The sequence below is a fragment of the Salvelinus sp. IW2-2015 genome, linkage group LG16 (genome assembly GCF_002910315.2).
Source record: "Salvelinus sp. IW2-2015 linkage group LG16, ASM291031v2, whole genome shotgun sequence".
In the NCBI taxonomy this organism is placed as follows: domain Eukaryota; kingdom Metazoa; phylum Chordata; class Actinopteri; order Salmoniformes; family Salmonidae; genus Salvelinus; species Salvelinus sp. IW2-2015.
Genome location: NC_036856.1, coordinates 12,700,484 through 12,723,438, shown reverse-complemented (window position 1 = coordinate 12,723,438; position 22,955 = coordinate 12,700,484). Strand labels below are relative to the sequence as shown.

Below are 22,955 nucleotides of genomic sequence, written 5' to 3'. Positions count from 1 at the left end.
GGCTGAGGGGTGCTTTTCCGAGGCGCATGGTGCTGTGGTGCTACATGGAGATCACAAGCTCTTCAACTGGCAGCAGTGTCGCGATGGAGGAATCGCCTGCACGGAGACTACCTAAGACCATTCCTTGTTCAAAAGTCCATATGTTCATGAAACGAATGAGTCAAATTTTGATTCGGTGCATGCATGGAGATGTCCACGTCACCCAGAGACATGCCCATGTTGTAGAGATACACCTAGTGGACTGAAACTTTACTGTTGTAGGCATAATACAGCTAGTGGTATCTAGACTTGCYCTGGCAAACAAATCCAAGACATTAGCTACCTAAATGTGAAGTAAACTCAACTGAGGAGTAATAAAGAATTGGAGACTTTTAACTTGAAAACGTGCAGAATACCTCTTTCCAGGTTCCTTGACTTACGTTCTTCTGTGTTATAATTGTTCGCCTAGTGCTCCTCACAGGCCGTTTGGTGTGCGTTTATTTTTTGGAGTGAGACGAAACTGCCAAAACTCTGAAAGGTATTATTGTACTTCAGAATTGCAACACAACATTTGTTCAAGCCTAAAAGGTTAGTCCGTAGTCATAACATGGTGTTTGCATGTTCCCAGATWAAATTTCACGGGATATTTCACGTATGGCTTTTCTTGCGATCCTAACAATTTACGTATGGATTTTCTTACGATTCTAACGATACATATATTCAACCTTTTGGCAAGTATCTTGCTCCATACTATATTACAGGAGAAAGCATCCGAACAAGCGAAACAGCGCCTCTCTATATGTAGTCCATGTATCTGATGCTGTCTGGACAGAAATATTATGACTTGCCACACTATCACTTCGATGCTTTAACTGTGACACATGCTGACTAGACTGGGCACGCGCATAGTGATTTTGTCCATCCACACCAGATGTGATCAGGGCACGCAGGTTGAAATATCAAAACGAACTCTGAACCAACTATTTTTGGGAAAAGGTCGAAACACATGGAACATTCATGACCATTTAGATAGCTTGCGGTTGCTAGCTAATTTGTCCTGGGATATAAATATTGGGTTGTTATTTTACCTTAAATGCACAAGTTCCTTTTTTTTCGGGATCTTTATAGAATTTTTGGCCATTTTGAGTCACACAAAATTGTGTGTTTCTATACTCCGACAATTAAGCCACAGATAAAAGGGGAAACCTAGTTATTTTCTAGTAATCGCTAATCCTTCAGTCATCCTCTTCTTCTTCTGTGGACTTTATATAGCGGTTGGCAATCAACTATAAGGTGCATTACCACCACCAACTGGACTGGAGTGTGGACCTCAGTTCATCTTTCAATCACATGACAGCCCCCTTGGAGTTTGCCAAAAGGCACCTAAAGGACTCAGACCATGAGAAACAACAGTCTCTAGTCTGATGAAACCAAGATTAAATTCTTAGGCCTGAATTCCAAGTGTCATGGCTGGAGGAAACCTGGCACCATCCCTACGGTGAAGCACGGTGGTGGCAGCATCATGCTGTGGGGATGTTTTTCAGTGACTGAGAGACTAGTCAAGATTGAGGGAAAGATGAACGGAGCAAAGTACAGTTAGATCCTTGATGAAAACCTGCTCCAGAGTGCTCAGGACCTCAGACTGGAGCGAAAAGGTCAAGGGGTCTGAATACTTTCCGAATGCACTGTATGTATCAATTTATTTTGCAACGCTCGCACACATAACGCCAGCGGTGTGGTTAGCTGCGTCGTTCTGTCGGCACACGTCTCGGGCAAATAAATAATCAATATTTCAATATTTTATTTGGACGGGCAAGGAGGTATGGTAGGGCGTACCAGGCCCCCTAAGGCGCGCCCATAACACCAGCCCTGAAATCAAGCTTGTGACTCTACAAAATTGTTATTTTGTTTTGTGTTTTATGTTTTTTTGTGCCCAACAGCAATGAATGGTCAGTAATGCATTGTGTCATTTTGGAGTCCCTTTCATTGTAAATAAGAATAAAATATTTTTCTGAAACTTCTACATTTGTGTGGATGCTTCCATGATTTCAGATAATCATGAAGGAATTATTAACATGCTAAGCTCTCACCATTAGCAATAACAGAGAGGTAGAGCATTTTGGGGGTTTGTGATATTTATCAGAGCAAACAGTTCCATCTGCTGTGGACCCTGCTGACTAGAGCTGTGTAGTCAGACCCACACAGCCATGTTAACCATCACATAAAAACATGGAGCAGGTGTGGATTCTTTCCCAACACACTGTCACGCAGGGCTAAACAGGCCACTGTCAGATATGTGATGCTAATGAATATATTAGTGATGGATGAGCTACCACAGACAACCAACTAACAGAGAACCATGACGTGCCAGTGACTCTCAGATAGAGCCCCAGTCTTCACATTGAAGAGCTTTAGATTGAGAAATAATACAGAAGATAGACAATCTGACAGGTCCTTCATACTGCACTTCACCCTCTCAGCGACACACTCTGTTTGAGAGAGTGAGAGAGAGAGAGAGACCAAAGGCAGAGGGGGGGGGGGGCGCTTGGCCGTGTGACTGTGACTTTCCTTTCCACAAGCTGCTCTGTCTGTCCCCCCCCCCCCTTTTATCAGGACGGATGCTCGGTGGGGGGGGAGTACAATGTGTGCCACCCACCCGCGTCACTCTGATGAGCTGGGTACTCATAAATGACCTGATCATCGCCCAGTCAGGCACCCTCGGAGCCACCTCTTTTAATGCCATATGACCACGTTGTTGCGAGGTAATCAACGCGTTTTATTTTGCCAGGCTATAACTCCAAGCACCGCTCTTCAAGGGAAACATTTTGGGATAAATGGTGAGATAGAGTAGATTAAGTCGTAATTATAGGCTCTACTTTTAGGACGGTGCTGGTGTTTGACAAGGAAAGTTGCACAGCACCAGGTTTTTAGGCTTTGTTTCGTGGCTGTGGGGAGAGATAGCTACATTAAGTATGGTTTTATTAGCCAATCCAGATAAGTTTCCAGACACAATCTGATGTGCTACATCTCTTTTCCAGCATTTATAATACCCAGGCTTACTTAATGATGTATGAGGGGAAAGATACCAGCTCACCCGACCCGGAGAGAGAGAATTCTAGTATGTGTAAAATCTATCTGTGTGTGTGCTTGAGAGAGATCTGCAGTGTGTGTGTGTGTGTGTGTGTGTGTGTGTGTGTGTGTGTGTGTGTGTGTGTGTGTGTGTGTGTGTGTGTGTGTGTGTGTGTGTGTGTGGTGTGTGTGTGTGTGTGTGTGTGTGTGTGTGTGTGTGTGTGTGTGTGCGCGCACGCTCGTTTTTGTGTTGCGCATTCACTTACTTGTGCATGTCAAATACAATTTTATTTGTCACATGGTGTAAACCAACAGTGTAATGCTTACTTATGGGCCCTTCCAACAATGCAGAGAGAAAGAAATTAAACATTGAATTATGAAAGTGATAGGCTAAAGAACTTTGGCAAATGTAGATTCATTTTGAATACACACGGATTTCAATAAAAATTATTATAAGACTGGTCTATTCTCTTTCAGTCATTTGTCTGAGTTGATTTTGTTTGATTTAGTCATTTTTGCAACTCAGACAAATGACTGAATGGATGACATACTGAATGAATGAAGGATGAATTAAATGTTCAAATATGTTGGAATGACGAGTTGCACACATCATGCATGCTCTTCACTTTATTTGGCTAGTAGGCAAATAGGCCTACATTAAGGTATCATGGCTCTATATGGCTGCATGCCTCCAGAAGGCCTCTGACGCTGAGGGGTGCTTTTCGAAGGCGCATGGTGCTGTGGTGCTACATGGAGATCACAAGCTCTCAACTGGGCAGCAGTTTGCAATGGAGGGAATCGCCTGTACGGAGACTACCTAAGACCATTGCAAACAGAGTTATTGTAAAGTGTGGGAATAAGCTTATGCCAGACTTATTCTACGTTTGTTCATTTCAAAGTCCAATATGTAAAAAATATATATCATGTCAAATGGTTTTAAATTCATATTAACCCCTCTTACAGAATAAGCTTTGTCAAGATTTTGAGTGCTGAAATAAAATCAAAATATTCTCCCCAAAAAATATTTTGAGTGGCAAAGACTCCAGTGGTCATACATAATTCATAGATTCACCCAAACATCTAGTATTATTCTATGTTTCTGGTATATACTACAGGTTATGATTCTTATCCTGGTAGATACTACTGGTTATGATTCAATTATTCCTGTATATACTACTGGTTATGATTCATTATTCTGGTAGATACTACTGGTTATGATTCATTATTCCTGGTATATACTACTGGTTATGATTCATTATTCCTGGTATATACTACTGGTTATGATTCATTATTCCTGGTAGATACTACTGGTTATGATTCGTATTCCGGTATATACTACTGGTATATCTTATTCCTGGTAATACTACTGGTTATGATTCATTATTCTGGTAAATACTACTGTTAGATTCATTATTCCTGGTAACTACTATTATGATTCATTATTCCTGGTATATACTACTGGTTATGATTCATTATTCCTGTAGTATACCTGGTTATGATTCATTATTCCTGTAGTATACTACTGGTTATGATCATTATTCTGTAGAACTCTGTATGATGTTATTCTGTATATACTACTGGTATTGATTCATTATTCCTGGTATATACTACTGGTTATGATTCATTATTCCTGGTTAGTACTACTGGTTATGATTCATTATTCCGGTAGATACTACTGGTTATGATTCATTATTCCTGGTATATACTACTGTTATGATTCATTATCCTGTAATACTACTGTTATGATTCATTATTCCTGGTAGATACTACTGGTTATGATTCATTATTCCTGTAGATACTACTGGTATGATTCATTATTCCTGGTATAAGTAGTCATTATCCTGTAGTATACTGGTTATGATTCATTATTCCTGGTATATACTACTGTTATTTGATTCATTATTCCGGTAGATACTACTGGTTAGATTCTATTCCTGGTATATACGTACTGGTTATGATCATTATTCCTGGTTATATACTACTGGTTATGATTCATTATTCCTGGTAGATACTACTGGTTATGATTCTTATTCCTGGTATACTACTGGTATGATTCATTATTCCTGGTATTACTACTGGTTATGATTCTTATTCCTGTAGATACTACTGGTTATGATTCATTATTCCTGGTATATACTACTGGTTATGATTCATTATTCCTGGTATATACTACTGGTTATGATTCATTATTTCCTGGTAGATACTACTGGTTATGATTCATTATTCCTGTATATACTACTGTTTATGATTCATTATTCCTGGATACTACTGGTTATGATTCATTATTCCTGTAGATATACTACTGTAATGATTTCATTATTCCTGGTATATACTACTGGTTATGATTTTATTCTGATATACACTGGTATGATTCATTATCCGGTAGATACTATGGTTATATCATTATCCTGTAGATACTACTGGTTATGATCATTATTCCTGGTTAATACTACTGGTTATGATTCATTATTCCGGTAGATACTACTGGTTATGATTCATTATCCGGTAGATACTACTGGTTATGATTCATTATCCTGGTAGATACTACTGGTTATGATTCTTATTCCGGTATATACTACTGTTATGATTCATTATTCCGGTGATTCTATGTTATGATCGTTATTACTGTAATACTACTGTTATGATTCATTATTCCGTAGATACTCTGGTTATGATTCATTAGTCTCTGGTAGATACTACTGGTTATGATTCATTATTCCCGGTAGATCTACTGGTTATGATTCATTATTCCGTGTAATAACCGACTGGTTATGATTCTTATTCCTGGTAGTATACTACTGGTTATTGATTCATTATTCCTGGATACTACGTCAGGTTATGATCATATTCCTGGATTATACTACTGGTTATGATTCATTATTCCTGGTATATACTACAGGTTATGATTCATTATTCCTGTAGATACTACTGGTAATGATTCATTATTCCTGGTATATACTACTGGTTATGATTAATTATTCCTGGTATATACTACTGGTTATGATTCATTATTCCTGATATATACTACTGGTTATGATTCATTATTGCTGGTATATACTACTGGTAATGATTCATTATTTTTTGTAGATACTACTGGTTAAGATTGCAGAAAGAGCCAAGAGAATGGGATGGTGCAATATTGAATGAGTTATATGTTGATAAGGTGCATGCATGGGGATGTCCACGTCACCCAGAGACATGCTCATGTTGTAGAGATACACCTTGCGGACTGGAACTTACGGGCCCTTCCCAACAAAGCAGAGAGAAAGAAAATTGAGAAATAATAGAAAAGTAATAAAAGCAGTAATAAATACACAATGAGTAATGATAAATTGGCTATACAGTGCCTTCGGGAAGCTTCAACAAAGTACTGAGCAAAGGGCCTGAGTACTTATGAAAATGTGATATTTCCGTTTATTAAAGTTTTTTTAATTCGTAAAAATGTCTAAAAACCTGTTTTTGCTTTGTCCTTATGGGATATTGTGTGTAGATTGATTAGGGGGGGAAATGAGGGGACATTTCTTTTTTGAATAAGGCTGTAATGTAACAAAATTTGGAAAAAGTCAAGGGGTATATACGGCCATGGGTTACCAGTACCGAGACGATGTGTACGAGGTAATTGAAGTACATATGTACATAAACTAGGACTAAAGTAACAGATAATTAACAGTAGCAGCAGCGTTTGTAATGAGTCAAAAACGTTCGTGCAAAAAAGGGTAATTCAAATAGTCCAGGTAGCTGTTTGGCATGTGTGTGTTAATGTATTGCATCTCTGTGTACACATCTCCCTCGGTTAACCCCCCTGCTCTATCTCCATTCTGCAGCTGAGGACAACCCTTGCCAGACCAACCCCTGTCTGCATGGAGGCAGCTGCCTGCCGGAGGGCGACGGCTACAGCTGCTACTGCCCCCAGGGCTACTCTGGAGAGAGCTGTGAGATCGGTGAGTGGGGTCAGGGGTTAAAGGTCACTGTGGAGAGGGGGAAAGGTTAAGAGCTGCAGAAGGTCACCGTCTTTCCATCCCTGTGTGTTGTACTCATAGCCAGACTCATAGCCAGACTTCACTGTGTACAAAGCATTATTGATAATATTGAGCCCCCCCCACCCCCAAAAGAGCCTCAATTCGTCGAGGAAAATCCAAAGTGTTCCACAGGGATGCTGGCCCATGTTGACTCCAATGCTTCCCACAGTTGTGTCACGTTGGCTAGATGTCCTTTGGGTGGTGGACCTTTCTTGATACACATGGGAAAGTGTTGAGCTTGAAAAACCCTGCAGCGTTGCAGTTCTTGACACAAACCGGTGGGCCTGGCACCTATTACCATACCCCGTTCAAAGTCACTTAAATATTTTGTCTTGCCCATTCACCCTCTAAGTGGCATACATAAAATCCTTCTTTAACTTGTCTCCTCCCCTTCATCTACACTGATTTGATTTGATTTGATTGAAGTGGATTTAACATGTGACATCAATAAGTGATCATAGCTTTCACCTGTATTCATCTGTTCAGTCTGTGTCATGGAAAGAGCAGGTGTATGATCTGTATACAGTAAATGTGTAATATTTTGCTCCAATGCCTGCGTTGATGGTATTTGACATTATCACTGGCTCAGTCAGTTTTTGCATGAGGAAGTTTAGCTGCATGGTCCTGCTGTGCCCAGGCTGCTGTTCCCTGCCTGCCTGCAGAGGTGAGGTAAGGGTGTGGATCAGCCTGTGACAGAGTGTGTGTGAATGGGGAGGGTGTATGCTGTTTTCAGAGGTGGGTGTGTGAATGCAAAGTGTCTGTTTCCCGTGCACAGAGGTGAGGCTCTAACAGTGAATGTGTTTGAATGAGGAGGGTGTGCCATTTAAGGTGAGGATGAGTAAGCATGCTGTGACAGGGAGATGCTGAGTGTTTGTGACTCTCACTGGCAGGCAGGCAGCTCATCTCTCCTCTGTGCTGTGTGATGGGAGAATGAGCCAGTCAGAGCTGGGCTGTACTGGAGTGACCTGTGACATGCCACGGTACAAGGTTGTGATGTTGTGTGGTTGAGAAGATACTGCGTGTGTGATGTGTGTAGATGTGGTGTGTGTGTGTGTGTGTGTGTGTGTGTGTGTGTGTGTGTGTGTGTGTGTGTGTGTGTGTGTGTGTGTGTGTGTGTGTGTGTGTGTGTGTGTGTGGTGTGTGTGTTGTGTGTGTGTTGTGTGACTGTCAAGGGGACATGGGCTAAGTCAAGCCAGGTCACTCCAGATCCAAGGCGACATTCAACGTTCATCCAGGTCCCCAGGACATCAGGAGATGCCTTCAAAACTGTGCACTAGGGGCAACGGTGAGTGTTATTAACATCAAGTAGGCCTGCGGCTTGCTAGGGCGTTGTGGATGGTCAATGGGTGTAAGCCGCAAGTTCCAGCTCCGAGGGTCCTGTGTTCAAATCCCAGTGCTAGGCACTATTTTATTTTTTACCCTATCCCAAACTTTAACTCTTACCTTAACCATTCGGAATAAATCGCTGAATTTAAACGTCAGAATTTGACATTTATATCCCCTCTGGACAAACGTTGAATACTGAAGTCAAACCCTGTGATGTTGACGCTTAGTCAGGGGTGGAGGGGTAATAAGGGTCGGAAACAGTGTGTGTATTAGGGTGATTATATTTGGCCCCCCAAGAATTCTGTGCAAAAATAGTTTGTATACATTTTTATTGTTGGGCATAATCGACTATAAAAACACAAGTAAATCAGCTCCAAGTGATTTGGAAATCTGTTCCGAAGTATTCCCACTCATAATCGAGAGATATACTGTATGTGATCGTATACAAATGTAAGCAAGGTTTGAAATTATTATGTTTTAGTAAAATATTATATCTGTTTGGGTGTCTTGCGGTCAATTTGCAGTCTACAAATGATTTCTCATTATGTTCTGGCCCCTTACCATCCGCTCCAGAAAAAAACTGAACCGTGGCTGAATCTACAGTAGGTGACGATCCCGGTCCTATTGAGTGTTCACTGATCTGGACTTTAAAGGTTATACATGTAACATTTCTACCTACAACCAGTGCCAAATGTTAATTATAGTATCAAAGCAATAGAAATCCTGATTTTTTTGGGGTGACAATGCAATTGAGCTTTTTACCACGAATAGTCGGTGCGGCCAGGGTTTTTGTGTACAACTTCCTGTATTACCCTTGGTTTACGAGGTTGACAACATATACATATTTAATTTGATCGCCCTGTTGCAAGAGAATTTTCCTGCAATGGACATTTTAAAATGGTAATGTATTTGAGGTTTACAAAGACTTCTTAAGTTTGTAATTTCCCCTTTGAAAAATGTCCAGTAATTATAATCCACATTTCCTGTTGCTGCAAGAATATATATTTCCTGCTGTAGCAAATTGGCTCAAATTAAGATCCTACATCTGTAGCGAAAATAATAGCAATAAAACAATTCTCTTGTTCTTGCAGATGTTTTTATTATTATTATTATTGTGATTATTATTATTATTAATGTGATTATTATTATTATTAATGTGATTATTATTATTATTATTGTGATTATTATTATTATTAATGTGATTATTAGGTGAGAATCAGTACTAACCCATTTTAGTCGTTTCTAAGTTGTCACGTTTCTGACCTGTTTTCTGTTAGTTTTGTATGTGTTAGTTGGTCAGGACGTGAGTTTGGGTGGGCAGACTATGTTTTCTGTTTCTATGTTGGTGAATGGGTACCTAATATGGTTCTCAATTAGAGGCAGGTGGTTTTCATCTCCTCTGATTGAGAATCATATTAAGGTAGGTAGTTTCACAGTGTTTGTTTYTGGGTGGTTGTCTCCTGTGTCTGTGTCTATGTTGCACCATACGGGACTGTTTCGTTCGTTCGTCGTTTTATGTAGTCATTTTCCTGTTCGTTCGTTCTGCGTTACATGTAAGTCCTTACGTTCAGGTTTGTCTACTCCGTTTGTTGTTTTGTTTAGTTTTAAGTGAAGTTCGTGTTGTCSTCTTTACTTTAATAAATATCATGTCAAATCACAAGTCTGCNATATTAAGGTAGGTAGTTTCACAGTGTTTGTTTGTGGGTGGTTGTCTCCTGTGTCTGTGTCTATGTTGCACCATACGGGACTGTTTCGTTCGTTCGTCGTTTTATGTAGTCATTTTCCTGTTCGTTCGTTCTGCGTTACATGTAAGTCCTTACGTTCAGGTTTGTCTACTCCGTTTGTTGTTTTGTTTAGTTTTAAGTGAAGTTCGTGTTGTCSTCTTTACTTTAATAAATATCATGTCAAATCACAAGTCTGCATTTTGGTTCGATCCCTGCTCCTCCTCTTCGTATGAAGAGGAGGAGGAACGCCGTTACATAAGTGGTGTTCTTCAAAAATGACATAATGGACTAAAATAAAATAATGGACTGGACCAACATTGATATTATGGTGGTGTCCACTGGCCATAAATATTTTAACACCTATGATGGTGCCTTGCTTTCTTATGGGGCTGTCCATCTCCCCAGGCACCCCTTAAATGAGTGCATTCTGAAATTATTCAAACCCCTTCACTTTTTCCCAAAAAATTCCTTATCAATCTACACACAATACGCCATAACGACAAAGTGAAAACAGGTTTCTATAATTTTTTGCTTATTTGTTATAAATAAAAAACAGAAATACCTTATTTACATAAGTATTCAGACCCTTTGCTATTAGACTCAAAATTGAGCTCAGGTGCATCCTGTTTCCATTGATCATCCTGGAGCTGTTTCTACAACTTGATTAGTCCATCTGTGGTAAATGCAATTGATTGGACATGATTTGGGAAAGGCACACACCCGTCTATATAAGTTGACAGTGCATGTCAGAGCAAAAACCAAGCAATGAGGTCAAAGGAATTGTCCGTAGAGCTCCGAGACAGGATTGTGTCGAGGCACAGATCTGGGGAAGGGAACCKCAACATTTCGGCAGCATTGAAGGTCACCAAGAACACAGTGGCCTCCATCATTCTTAAATGGAAGAAGTTTGGAACCATCAAGACTCTTCCTAGAGCTGGCCACCTGGCCAAACTGAGCAATCAGTGGGAGAAGGGCCTTGGTCAGGGAGTTGACCAAGAACCTGATGGTCACTCTGACAGAGCTCCAGAGTTCCTCTGTTGAGGACAACCAGCACTCCAGGCCTTTATGGTATGGTGGCCAGACGGAAGCCACTCCTCAGTAAAAAGCACATGACAGCCCGCTTGGAGTTTGCCAAAAGGCACCTAAAGGACTCAGATCAAGAGAAACAAGATTCTGTGGTCTGATGAAACCAAGAATGCCAAGCGTCACACCACTCATCACCTGGCCAATACCATCCCTATGGTGAAGTATGGTGGTGGCAGCATCATGGGGTAGTGGGGATGTTTTTCAGCGGCAGGGACTGTGAGACTATTCGAGGGAAATATGAACGGCGCAAAGTATAGAGAGATCCTTGATAAAAACCTGCTCCAGAGCCCTCAAGACCTCACACTGGGGCGAAGGTTCACCTTCCAACAGGACAACGACCCTAACCACACAGCCATGACAACGCAGGAGTGGCTTCGTGACAAGTCTCTGAATGTCTTTGAGTGGCCCAGCCAGAGCCTGGACTTGAACCTAATCAAACATCTCTGGAGAGACCTGAAAATAGCTGTGCAGCAACGCTCCCCATCCAACCTGACAGAGCTTGAGAGGATATGTAGATAAGAATGGGAGAAACTCTCCAAATACAGGTGTGCCAAGCTTGTAGCGTCATACCCAAGAAGACTCGAGGCTGTAATCACTGCCAAAGGTGCTTCAACAAAGTACTGAGTAAAAGGTCTGAATATTTATGTAAATGTGAAATTGCAGTGTTTTATGATTAATACATTTGCAAAATGTATAAAAACATGTTTTTGCTTTGTCATTATGGGTTATTGTGTGTAGATTGATGAGGAAAAGTAGCAATTTAATCAATTTTAGAATAAGGCTGTAACGTAATAAAATGTGGGAAAAGTCAAGGGGTCTGAATACTTTCCTAATGCACTGTAATGTCAGAATGTTTTTTCCTAACTATACAGTAACCAGCAGTGTGTGTCCATACTGAGAGATGGAAGAATGATGTCCATCTCTCCTCTGCAAAGGAGTAACTTGTGGGGGACTGGGGGTGGCCAGGCAGCTACTGGAAATGAGTTGCACCACTCAGTGCGACACATTTCCACATTTTTCTGTTGGACCTCCCCCCGCCCACAATGCCTGAAAACGAATCACAATTTTTTTCCAGCAGCGAGAGAGGAGTTTGTCATTATGGAGACACCTATTGGATAAATATGCAATCTAAATACTTATGGTCAAATTGCTTCTCTGCATTTCTCCCTTTGTTATTGGTTCATCACACCAAATGATTTAATCTGAACTAATGTTTTTTTCAGAAAACATTCTTGTGAAAATAAACTGGAGTATAAAAATCTTGTATAAGAGTTAGCTTTTAGAATAATTTTATTGCATAATACATTTGTATTAATGTGTAGAGATAAGTACTTACCAAAACAGTAGTTCTGGTGTGGTTGTAGCCTTCCATCTAGAGGATGAGGTGATKCCCACAAAAGTTGGTGGTGCTGCTGTTGCCATTCCCCGTATGTTGCTCTACAGAGAGTAGAGGAACAGACAGAGATATTTTTATTTATTTATTTTACCTTTGTTTAACCAGGTAGGCAAGTTGAGAACATGTTCTCATTTACAACTGCGACCTGGCCAAGATAAAGCAAAGCAGTTCGACACATACAACAACACAGAGTTACACATGGAGAAAAACAAACATACAGTCAATAATACAGTACAAAAACAAGTCTATTTACAATGTGAGCAAATGAGGTGAGATAAGGGAGGTAAAGGCAATAAAAAGGCCATGGTGGCGAAGTAAATACAATATAGCAATTAAAAACACTGGAATTGTAGATTTGCAGTAGGTGAATGTGCAAAGTAGAAATACTGGGGTGCAAGGGAGCAAAATAAATAAATAAATACAGTAGGGGATGAGGTAATTGTTTGAGCTATTTATAGATGGGCTATGTACAGGTGCAGTGATCTGTGAGCTGCTCTGACAGCTTAAAGCTGGTGAGGGAGATAAGTGTTTCCAGTTTCAGAGATTTTTGTAGTGCGTTCCAGTCATTGGCAGCAGAGAACTGGAAGGAGAGGCGGCCAAAGGAGAAATGGCCTGGGGGTGACCAGTGAAATACACCTGCTGGAGCGCGTGCTACGGTGGGTGCTGCTATGGTGACCAGCGAGCTGAGATAAGGGGGACTTACCTAGCATGGTCTTGTAGATGACCTGGAGCCAGTGGTTTGGCGACGTATGAAGCGAGGGCCAGCCAACGAGAGCATACAGGTCGCAGTGGTGGTAGTATATGGGGCTTTGGTGACAAAACGGATGGCACTGTGATAGACTGCATCCAATTTGTTGATAGGTGTTTGGAGGCTATTTTGTAAATGACATCGCCGAAGTCGAGGATCGGTAGGATAGTCAGTTTTACGAGGGTATGTTTGGCAGCATGAGTGAAGATGCTTTGTTGCGAAATAGGAAGCCAATTCTAGATTTAACTTTGGATTGGAGATGTTATGTGTGAGTCTGGAAGGAGAGTTTACAGTCTAACCAGACACTAGGTATTTGTAGTTGTCCACATATTCTAAGTCAGAACCGTCCAGAGTAGTGATGCTGGGCGGCGGGGCAGGTGTAGGCAGCGATCGGTTGAAGAGCATGCATTTAGTTTTACTTGTATTTAAGAGCAGTTGGAGGCTACGGAAGGAGAATGTTATGCATTGAAGCTCGTCTGGAGGGTAGTTAACACCAGTGTCCAAAGATGGGCCAGAAGTATACCGAATGTGTCGTCTGCGTAGAGGTGGATCAGAGACTCACCAGCAGCAAGACGACATCATTGATGTATACAGAGAAAAGAGTGAGGCCCAATAATTGAACCCTGTGGCCCCCATAGAGACTGCCAGAGGCCCGGACAACAGGCCCTCCGATTTGACACACTGAACTCTATCGGAAAAGTAGTTGTGAACCAGGCGAGGCAGTCATTTGAGAAACCGAGGCTGTTGAGTCGCTGATGAGGATGTGGTGATTGACAGATCATATGAGGGATGAGTTAGATAAACAGCGGGAATGAGACTTTACAGACAGTTGACTGAAAGGAAAGGAAAAGGGGTACCTAGTCAGTTGTACAACTGAATTCCTTCAACTGAAATGTGTCTTCCGCATTTAACCCTCTAAATCAGAAGAGGTGCAGGGGCTGCCTTAATCAACATCCACGTCTTAATCAACATCCACCTCTTCGGTGCCCGGGGAACAGTGGGTTAACTACCTGCGCAGGGCAGAAGGAAGAGGTGTGTGTGTTGGTGTGTTGTGTGTGTGTGTGTGTGTGTGTGTGTGTGTGTGTGTGTGTGTGTGTGTGTGTGTGTGTGTGTGGTGTGTGTGTGTGTGTGTGGGTGTGTGTGTGTGTGTGTTGTGTGTTCTGCTCAACCCAAAAATGCTGGGTTAGCAACCAGGAATTGATTTTTTTAACATGTAATAAAAAATGTAAATATTATTGGATCCCGTTTTCATTACTCCAGCCCCCTCCCCTTGCGAGGATAACACCACTGAGCCTTAAAAAAAATGTTTCATGAGATTGAAGAACACTTTGGGAGGATCTTAGATCATTCCTCTATACATAATCTTTACAGATCTCTTGATATGCTTTGTCTGCACATGTCGATTGCCCTCTTCATTTCAAACCACAGGTTTCAATGAGGTACGCCCTTGCTCCTATGAACCATATACATTAATGCTAAGTCAATGAGGAGAGGTTGCTGTTCCAGGTCACTACTTATGTAGAAGGGTCGCAGGCCAAGGGTCAGAGGTTAAGGCGAGAGATATTGTCAGGGTGTTGATAATCAATCAGCCATCTACTGACCACAACACACACCCACACACACACACACACCACACACACACACCACACACACACACAACACACACACACACACACACACACACACACACACACACACACACACACACACACACACACACACATTGGCTGTCGGTCGGCAGCCTTCGATTTGGGATCATCCTAAATTTATGTGGCTACGGCTACGGTGATCAATCAACATTACAGCCACATCATAAGTCCTGATTATTGCATGTTAAACAGATGAATTACACATGATTGTAATGTTAGTTTGGAATTGCTTAGAATCTGTTGGGAATCCCATTTTGTGTATGTCAATCATATAGAACCAATATTTCTCATTGTCTCTGGCAACGAAAGGGACTCATTTGGAGCTTTTAAAATGTAGTTTCTTTGCAATTTCTCGCATGGAATAGCCTTAATTTCTCAGAACAAGAGTAGACTGACGAGTTTCAGAAGAAAGGTCTTTGTGTCTTGCCATTTTGAGCCTGTAATCTAACCCTCAAATGTGATGCTCCAGATACTCAACTAGTCTAAAGAAGGCCAGTTTTATCGCTTCATTAATCAGCAAAACAGTTTTCAGCTATTCTAATATAATTGCAAAAGGGTTATCTAATAATCAATTCGCCTTTTAAAATGATAAACTTGGATTAGCTAACACAACATGCCATTGGAACACAAGAGTGATGGTTGCTGATAATGGGCCTCTGTATGACTATGTAAACTCAGCAAAAAAAGGAACGTCCTCTCACTGTCAACTGTTTTATTTTCAGCAAACTTAACATGTGTAAATATTTCTATGAACATAAAAAGATTCAACAACTGAGACATAAACTGAACAAGTTCCACAGACATGTGACTAACAGGAATGGAATAATGTGTCCCTGAACAAAGGGGGGGTCAAAATCAAAAGTAACAGTCAGTATCTGGTGTGGCCACCAGCTGCATAAGTACTGCAGTGCATCACTTCCTCATGGACTGCACCAGATTTGCCAGTTCTTGCTGTGATAATTAATCCCACTCTCCACCAAGGCACCTGCAAGTTTCTGGACATTTCTGGGGGAATGGCCCTAGCCCTCACCCTCCGATCCAACAGTCCCAGACGTGCTCAATGGGATTGAGATCCGGGCTCTTCGCTGGCCAAGGCAGACACTGACATTCCCGTCTTGCAGGAAATCATGCACAGAACGAGCAGTATGGCGTGTGGCATTGTCATGCTGAGGGGTCATGTCAGGATGAGCCTGCAGGAAGGGTACCACATGAGGGAGGATGTCTTCCCTGTAACGTACAGCGTTGAGATTGCCTGCAAATGACAACAAGCTCAGTCCAATGATGCTGTGACACAATGCCCCAGACCATGACGGACCCCCCACCTCAAAATCGATCCCGCTCCAGAGTACAGGCCTCGGTGTAATGCTCATTCCTTCGACAATAAACACGAATCCGACCAGCACCCCTGGTGAGACAAAACCGCGACTCGTCAGTAAAGAGCACTTTTTGCCAGTCCTGTCTGCTCCAGCGACGGTGGGTATGTGCCCATAGGCGACGTTGTTGCCGGTGATGTCTGGTGAGGACCTGCATTACAACAGGCCTACAAGCCCTCAGTCCAGCCTCTCTCAGCCTATTGCGGACAGTCTGAGCACTGATGGAGGGATTGTGCGTTCCTGGTGTAACTCAGGCAGATGTTGTTGCCATCCTGTACCTGTTCCGCAGGTGTGATGTTCGGATGTACCGATCCTGTGCAGGTGTTGTTACACGGGGTCTGCCACTGCGAGGACGATCAGCTCTCCGGACTGTCTCCCTGTAGCGCTGTCTTAGGAGTCTCACAGTACAGACATTGCAATTTATTGCCCTGGCCACATCTGCAGTCCTCATGCCTCCTTGCAGCATGCCTAAGGCACGTTCACGCAGATGAGCAGAGACCCTGGGCATCTTTCTTTTGGTGTTTTTCAGAGTCAGTAGAAAGGCCTCTTTAGTGTCCTAAGTTTTTATAACTGTGACCTTAATTGCCTACCGTCTGTATGTTGTTAGTGTCTTAACGACCGTTCCACAGGTGCATGTTCATTAATTGTTTATGGTTCATTGAACAAGCATGGGAAACAGTGTTTAAACCCTTTACAATGAAGATCTGTGAAGTTATTTGGATTTTTACAAATTATCTTTGAAAGACAGGGTCCTGAAAAAGGGACGTTTCTTGTTTTGCTGAGTTTAGATATTCCATTAAAAATCTGCCGTTTCCAGCTACAATAGTCATTAACAACATTAATAATGTCTACACTGTATTTATGATCACTTTGATGTTATTTTAATGGACAAACATTGTGCTTTTCTTTCAAAAACAAGGACATTTCTAAGTGACCCCAAACTTTTGAATGTTTAGAATTTTTTCCTATTCAACAAAAGTGGGCAATGAAATGACTGAATACCTTCTAAATATGGTAACAATCAAATTATAAATGACTTACTATAAGATTTCACCTTTCTTATAACTGTAAAATAAATATGATCATACTTAGTGACAGTACAATATTGGCACTATTTCATATAACTGACGACAGAGAATTCTCTCCTAAACGTCCACTGAGATCTCTAAATCCGGCTGAGAATATCACAGCGAGATGAAACCAGCACTGCTGGATTCGATGGACTGTCTCCTTTCATATGCCGTCTCCCAGACTGGGCTCTGCCACTCAGAGGAAGAGAAAATCGATTATTTGTCTGGAAAGGCTAGAAAATGTGATATGTTGTTCCCTATGCAAATGTGGGCTCCGCTGAGAGAGTGGGAGTGGAGAGCAGACTGATGGGTCTTTCTGCCACTATAAGGCCCGGGAATCTACGATGTTCACAGATCGCTTTGTACACCAAAATGTCAGTCAGAACCGGTCCAGAACCGCTTCGGTCCCCATATAGGGAACTTAACATCTAAGAGGTACCAGTTCCCACTGATAGTCAACCTAGTGMCCACACACAGCTGTGTATATGGGAGACATACAGATATAGGATTTTACTTTGATCACTGTTTTGTTGCTGAGAATTTTCCTGCACTGCAGGAAAAGCAGATGAGCTTTGTGAGTTACGTTAATTCACTGAAAACCCACACTAGCACACGGTTATATTAACAGTATTACACTTTTCATGTAACCTACTTTTGTCCAGCTAATACCCTAACCACCGATCAAGAAACATTATGTACTAAGCGTTCAAATCCTGTTGCTGCAAGATTATTTTACTGTGACAATATTTGTACAATTAAGATCCTTCATCTGTATAGAAGATTTATTAGATTCATATATAAGAGCGGTTATGTCCCATTCCCTCTAGGGATCCCCCCTCCTGACACCCCTACCTGGCCCTGTGTCCGCCAAGCCGCCCCCACCCTCTACCTCCCTCCATCTCCCTCTCTCTCCCCACGAAGCGACTCTCCCCTTGTCTCATAAATGTTTGAGCGGCCCAGCAGAAACGGAGACCATGCATTATGCAGCATCTCTAAACGCCACATCCCAAATAATTGCAAATACAATTCAAGTCCTGGAGATAGCCTCCGAGCAGCTTCAGTTACAATTCCACAGCCCTGTTTTACCTAAATCATCATTCCTCCCACTATACTATACGCAGAGGGAAACAAGGTTTGCTTATTGCAGTGTTTGTGACACCAGCTGGGCTGGTAGTAATAAAGTAATGATGGATGGTAATGATCACTGATGAAGACTCAATCGCACAGAGCAGGAGAAGCAAAGGGAAGGAACATGGAGTTATACTGTACAACCTGCTGGAAAGAAAGGTATAAATTGCAAAAGAGTAGATGAAGAAAGAGAGAAAGTCAGATTGCAAGAAAGAAAGGGAATGAGAAGGAGAAAGAGAAAGTAACTATTTACTTCCCTTCTCTCGTCGGTCATCCTCCTTTCAGTGCCTCACCTGGACAGAGCGTGGTGGTAAGTCAGTAATGTGGTCAAGGGTTTGCAGTAATATGCAATTAASCTGATTGGTTGTAATTAATATGTCAGATACCACAGACAGATAGACACCCTATCTGCTGCAGACACAAGATGCAGGAAACCACCGGCAGCCAAAAAGCCAAATACACAGTCCTGCAGGAAGATTTCAAACTGAACATAAAAAAACAAAATAACTGTCACGGATCCCCCCGGTACTGCTGCTCATTCCGTTCACCAGCTCCGGAGGTCTATGTCACCGGCCTTCTAGGCATCACTGAACTGGATTCATTACCAGCAACCCCGGAGTGTCTTGTCCTATTACACACACCTGGTTCCCATTTCCCCCTYATTAGTATGTATATATATGTGCCCATTGTCCTTGTCGATTATTCTTCCATGTTGGTGTTCTGTTGTATCGGCTTTCGCGCTATGTGTTTTTGTGCACTTGTTATTACGGGTCTCGTCCCGTGTATTATTTAGAGGTTTACACCTCGCTCTTTTGATTGGGTTACATCCCTGTGTTATATATATACGTGTCTGTTTTGGGCTTCGTCCCCGTCGTTTTCATGACGTACTTTATTTTGGGTGGAGAAATTAAAAACCCTATTACGTATTCCTGCACCTGTCTCCAATCATTATACAACGTGACAGAATAACCAACCCACTAAATTGAGACAGCGGGAAAMGCCGAGCTGGCGACCATCGTAGAGACAGTCCAGCATCACGAGGACTGTCTCTCCAAACTCAGCAGCACCATGGACAGCGTYTTGGCAACCATCCTGCATTTGGAGGGGAATGTGCAGTCCCTCCAGTCTCCAGCACCGGTTCCGGCACCAGCCCCCACACTACRACTACCTGCCTCCATCCCATCTGAGCCGGTCCGTGGAATACCCCTGTCCCTCCCGGAGCGCTTTGACCGGGCACCAGCGAGATGCAAGGGATTCTCCTGCAATGCGACCTGTACCTCGCTCGCTAAGCTGAGGCTGTCTCCGGGAGAGACAGGGTTGCCACTGTCATCTCGGCACTGACCGGACGGGCCCTGGACTGGGGTGCCGCGGTCTGGGAAACGGGCAGACCCAAAGTCGAGTTCTACAAGCGCTTCACCCTCCTCTTCCGCTTGGTGTTTGATCATCCTGTGGAGGGTGAAGAAGGGGGTGAGCGCCTACTCTGACTACGCCAGGGAGCTAGGACCGCCTCGGAGTTCGCCCTGGAGTTCCGGACCATCGCGGCCTCCACCGGATGAAACGAGTCAGCTCTGGTTACCGTGTTTCGCAACGGACTGCGGGAGGAGTTACAGATGGAGTTAGCCTGCCGTGATGACAACCTGTCACRCGACCAGCTCATCAGCATGGRGATCCAGTTGGACAACCTCCTGCTCCGTGGCCAGAGCTGATGGKGGTGGGCTTTGCACYTTTGCCAGAGGCAGAGCGTAAGAGAAGGAGGAATCTGGGCCTCTGCTCCTTTTGTAGATCAGGCGACGAGTGGCTAATCTGCCTTTGCCATCCGTCCTGCTAGCTAACAGTCAATCGCTGGAAAATAAATGGGACGAACTGAAAACACGTATATCCTACCAACGTGACATTAAAAACTGTAATATCTTATGTTTCACTGAATCGTGGCTGAACAACGAAATAAAGAACATACAGCTGGCAGGTTATACACTCTATCGACAGGATAGAACAGCAGCCTCTGYTAAGACACGGGGCGGGGGCCTATGCATATATGTAAAAAACAGTTGGTGCATGATATCTAAGGAAGTCTCGGGGTTTTGCTCACTTGAGGTAGAATATCTGCATGTAAGCTGTAGACCACACTATCTACCTAGAGAGTTTTCATCTGTATTTTTCGTAGTTGTCTACATACCCACCACAGATCCGATGCTGGCACTAAAACACTCAATGAGCTGTATACCGCCATAACAAACAGGAAAACGCTCATCCAAGAGCGGCGCTCCTAGTGCGGGGACTTTAATGCAGGGAAACTTAAATCGTTTTCCTCATTTCTATCAGCATGTGTGCAACCAGAGGGAAACAATTCTAGACCACCTTTACTCCACACACAAGACCCGTACAAAGCTCTCCCTCCCCTCCATTTGGCAAATCTGACCATAACCTATCCTCCTGATCCCTGCTTACAAGCAAAAATAAAGCAGGAAGCACCAGTGACTCGGTCTATAAAAAAGTGGTAATTTGAAGCAGATGCTAAACTACAGAACTGTTTTGCTGCACAGACTGGAATATGTTCCGGGATTCTTCCGATGGCATTGAGGAGTACACCACATCAGTCACTGGCTTTATCAATAAGTGCATTGAGGACGTCGTCCCACATTGACCGTACGTACATACCACAACCAGAAGCCATGGATTTCAGGCAACATTCGCAATGAGCTAAAGGCTAGAGCTGCCGCTTTCAAGGAGAGGGACTCTAACCCGTAAGCTTATAAAGAAATTCTGCTATGCCCTCGACGAACCTGCAAACAGGCAAATCGTTAATAGAGGACTAAGATCGAATCATACTACACCGCTCCGACGCTCGTGGATGTGGCAGGGCTTGCAAACTATTACAGACTACAAAGGGAAGCACAGCCGGAGCTGCCCAGTGACAAGAGCCCTCCAGACGAGATAAACAACTTCTATTGCTCGCTTGGAGGCAAGTAACACTGAAACAAGCATGAGAGCATCAGCTATTCCGGACGACTGTGTGATCACGCTCTCCGCAGCCGATGTGAGTAAGACTCTAAACAGGTCAACATTCACAAGGCCCCAGGTGATAAGGGTAGGTAACAACACATCCGCTACCTGATCCTCACACAGGGCCCCTAAGGGGTGCGTGCTCAGTCCCCTCCTGTACACCCTGTTCACTCATGACTGCACGGCCAGGCACGACTCCAACACAATCATTAAGTTTGCTGATGACACAACAGTGGTAGCGCTAATCACCGACAACGATGAGAACGCTATAGGAGATAGGTCAGAGACCTGACTATGTGGTGCAAGGACAACAACCTCTCCCTCAACTTGATCAAGCAAAGGAGATGATTGTGGACTACAGGAAAAGGAGGACCGAGCACCGCCCCATTCTTATCGATGGGGCTGTAGTGGAGCAGGTTGAGAGCTTCAAGTTCCTTGGCGTCCACATCACCAACAAACTAACATGCAAGCACACCAAGACAGTCGTGAAGGGGGACGACAAAACCTATTCCCCTCAAGAACTGAAAAAATTTGGCATGAGTCCTCAGATCCTCAAAAGGTTTAACAGCTGCACCATCGAGAGCATCTTGGTGGGTTGCATCACTGCCTGGTATGGCAACTGCTCAGCCTCTGACACAAGGCATAACAGAGGGTAGTGCGTACGGCCAGTACATCACTGGAGCCAAGTTTCCTGCTATCCAGGACCTCTATACCAGGCGGTGTCAAAGGAAGGCCCTAAAAATTGTCAGACTCCAGCCACCCTAGTTCATAGACTGTTCTCTCTACTACCGCACGGACGCGGTACCGGAGCGCTATGTCTAGGTCCAAGAGGCTTCTAACAACTTCTACCCCAAGCATAAGACTCTCTGAACAGCTAATCAAATGGCTACCCAGACTATTTTCATTTGCCCCCCCTTTCTCTTTCTACGCTGCTGCTACTCTCTGTTTTTATCTATGATGGTCACTTAATAACTCTACCTACATGTACATATTACCTGAATTACCTAGACACCGGTGCCCCCGCACATTGACTCTGTACGGTACCCTGTATATAGCCCCGCTATTGTTATTTACTGCTGCTCTTTAATTATTTGTTATTCTTATGCTTATCTTTTGGGGGTCATTTTCTTAAACTGCATTGTTGGTTAAAGCTTGTTGTACATTTCACTGTAAGGTCTACACCTGTTGTATTCGGAGCATGTGACAAATACCATTTGATTTGATCATCATTATTGTTCTGACCATCTCATGAAAATATTTACATTTGGGTATGTCTTTTAGGTGGAATCAACATTTTGCAAATCATTTAATTAACGATCTCGAGATTCATAGTAAAATCCAACACCTGTTTAGATGTGTACAGTATACAATGTGGAGCATTCCAA

General features: G+C 42.9%; 1 protein-coding gene across 1 annotated transcript in view; it reads left to right on the top strand.

The window, feature by feature from the left end:
• LOC111975930 (neurocan core protein-like) overlaps nucleotides 1-22,955 on the top strand; it is a 223,365-nt gene that overhangs the window by 140,761 nt on the left and 59,649 nt on the right. The window contains exon 10 of the mRNA XM_070447717.1: nucleotides 6,873-6,989. Coding sequence (XP_070303818.1) covers nucleotides 6,873-6,989 — 117 coding nt within the window. The remainder of the gene's footprint in view (nucleotides 1-6,872; nucleotides 6,990-22,955) is intronic.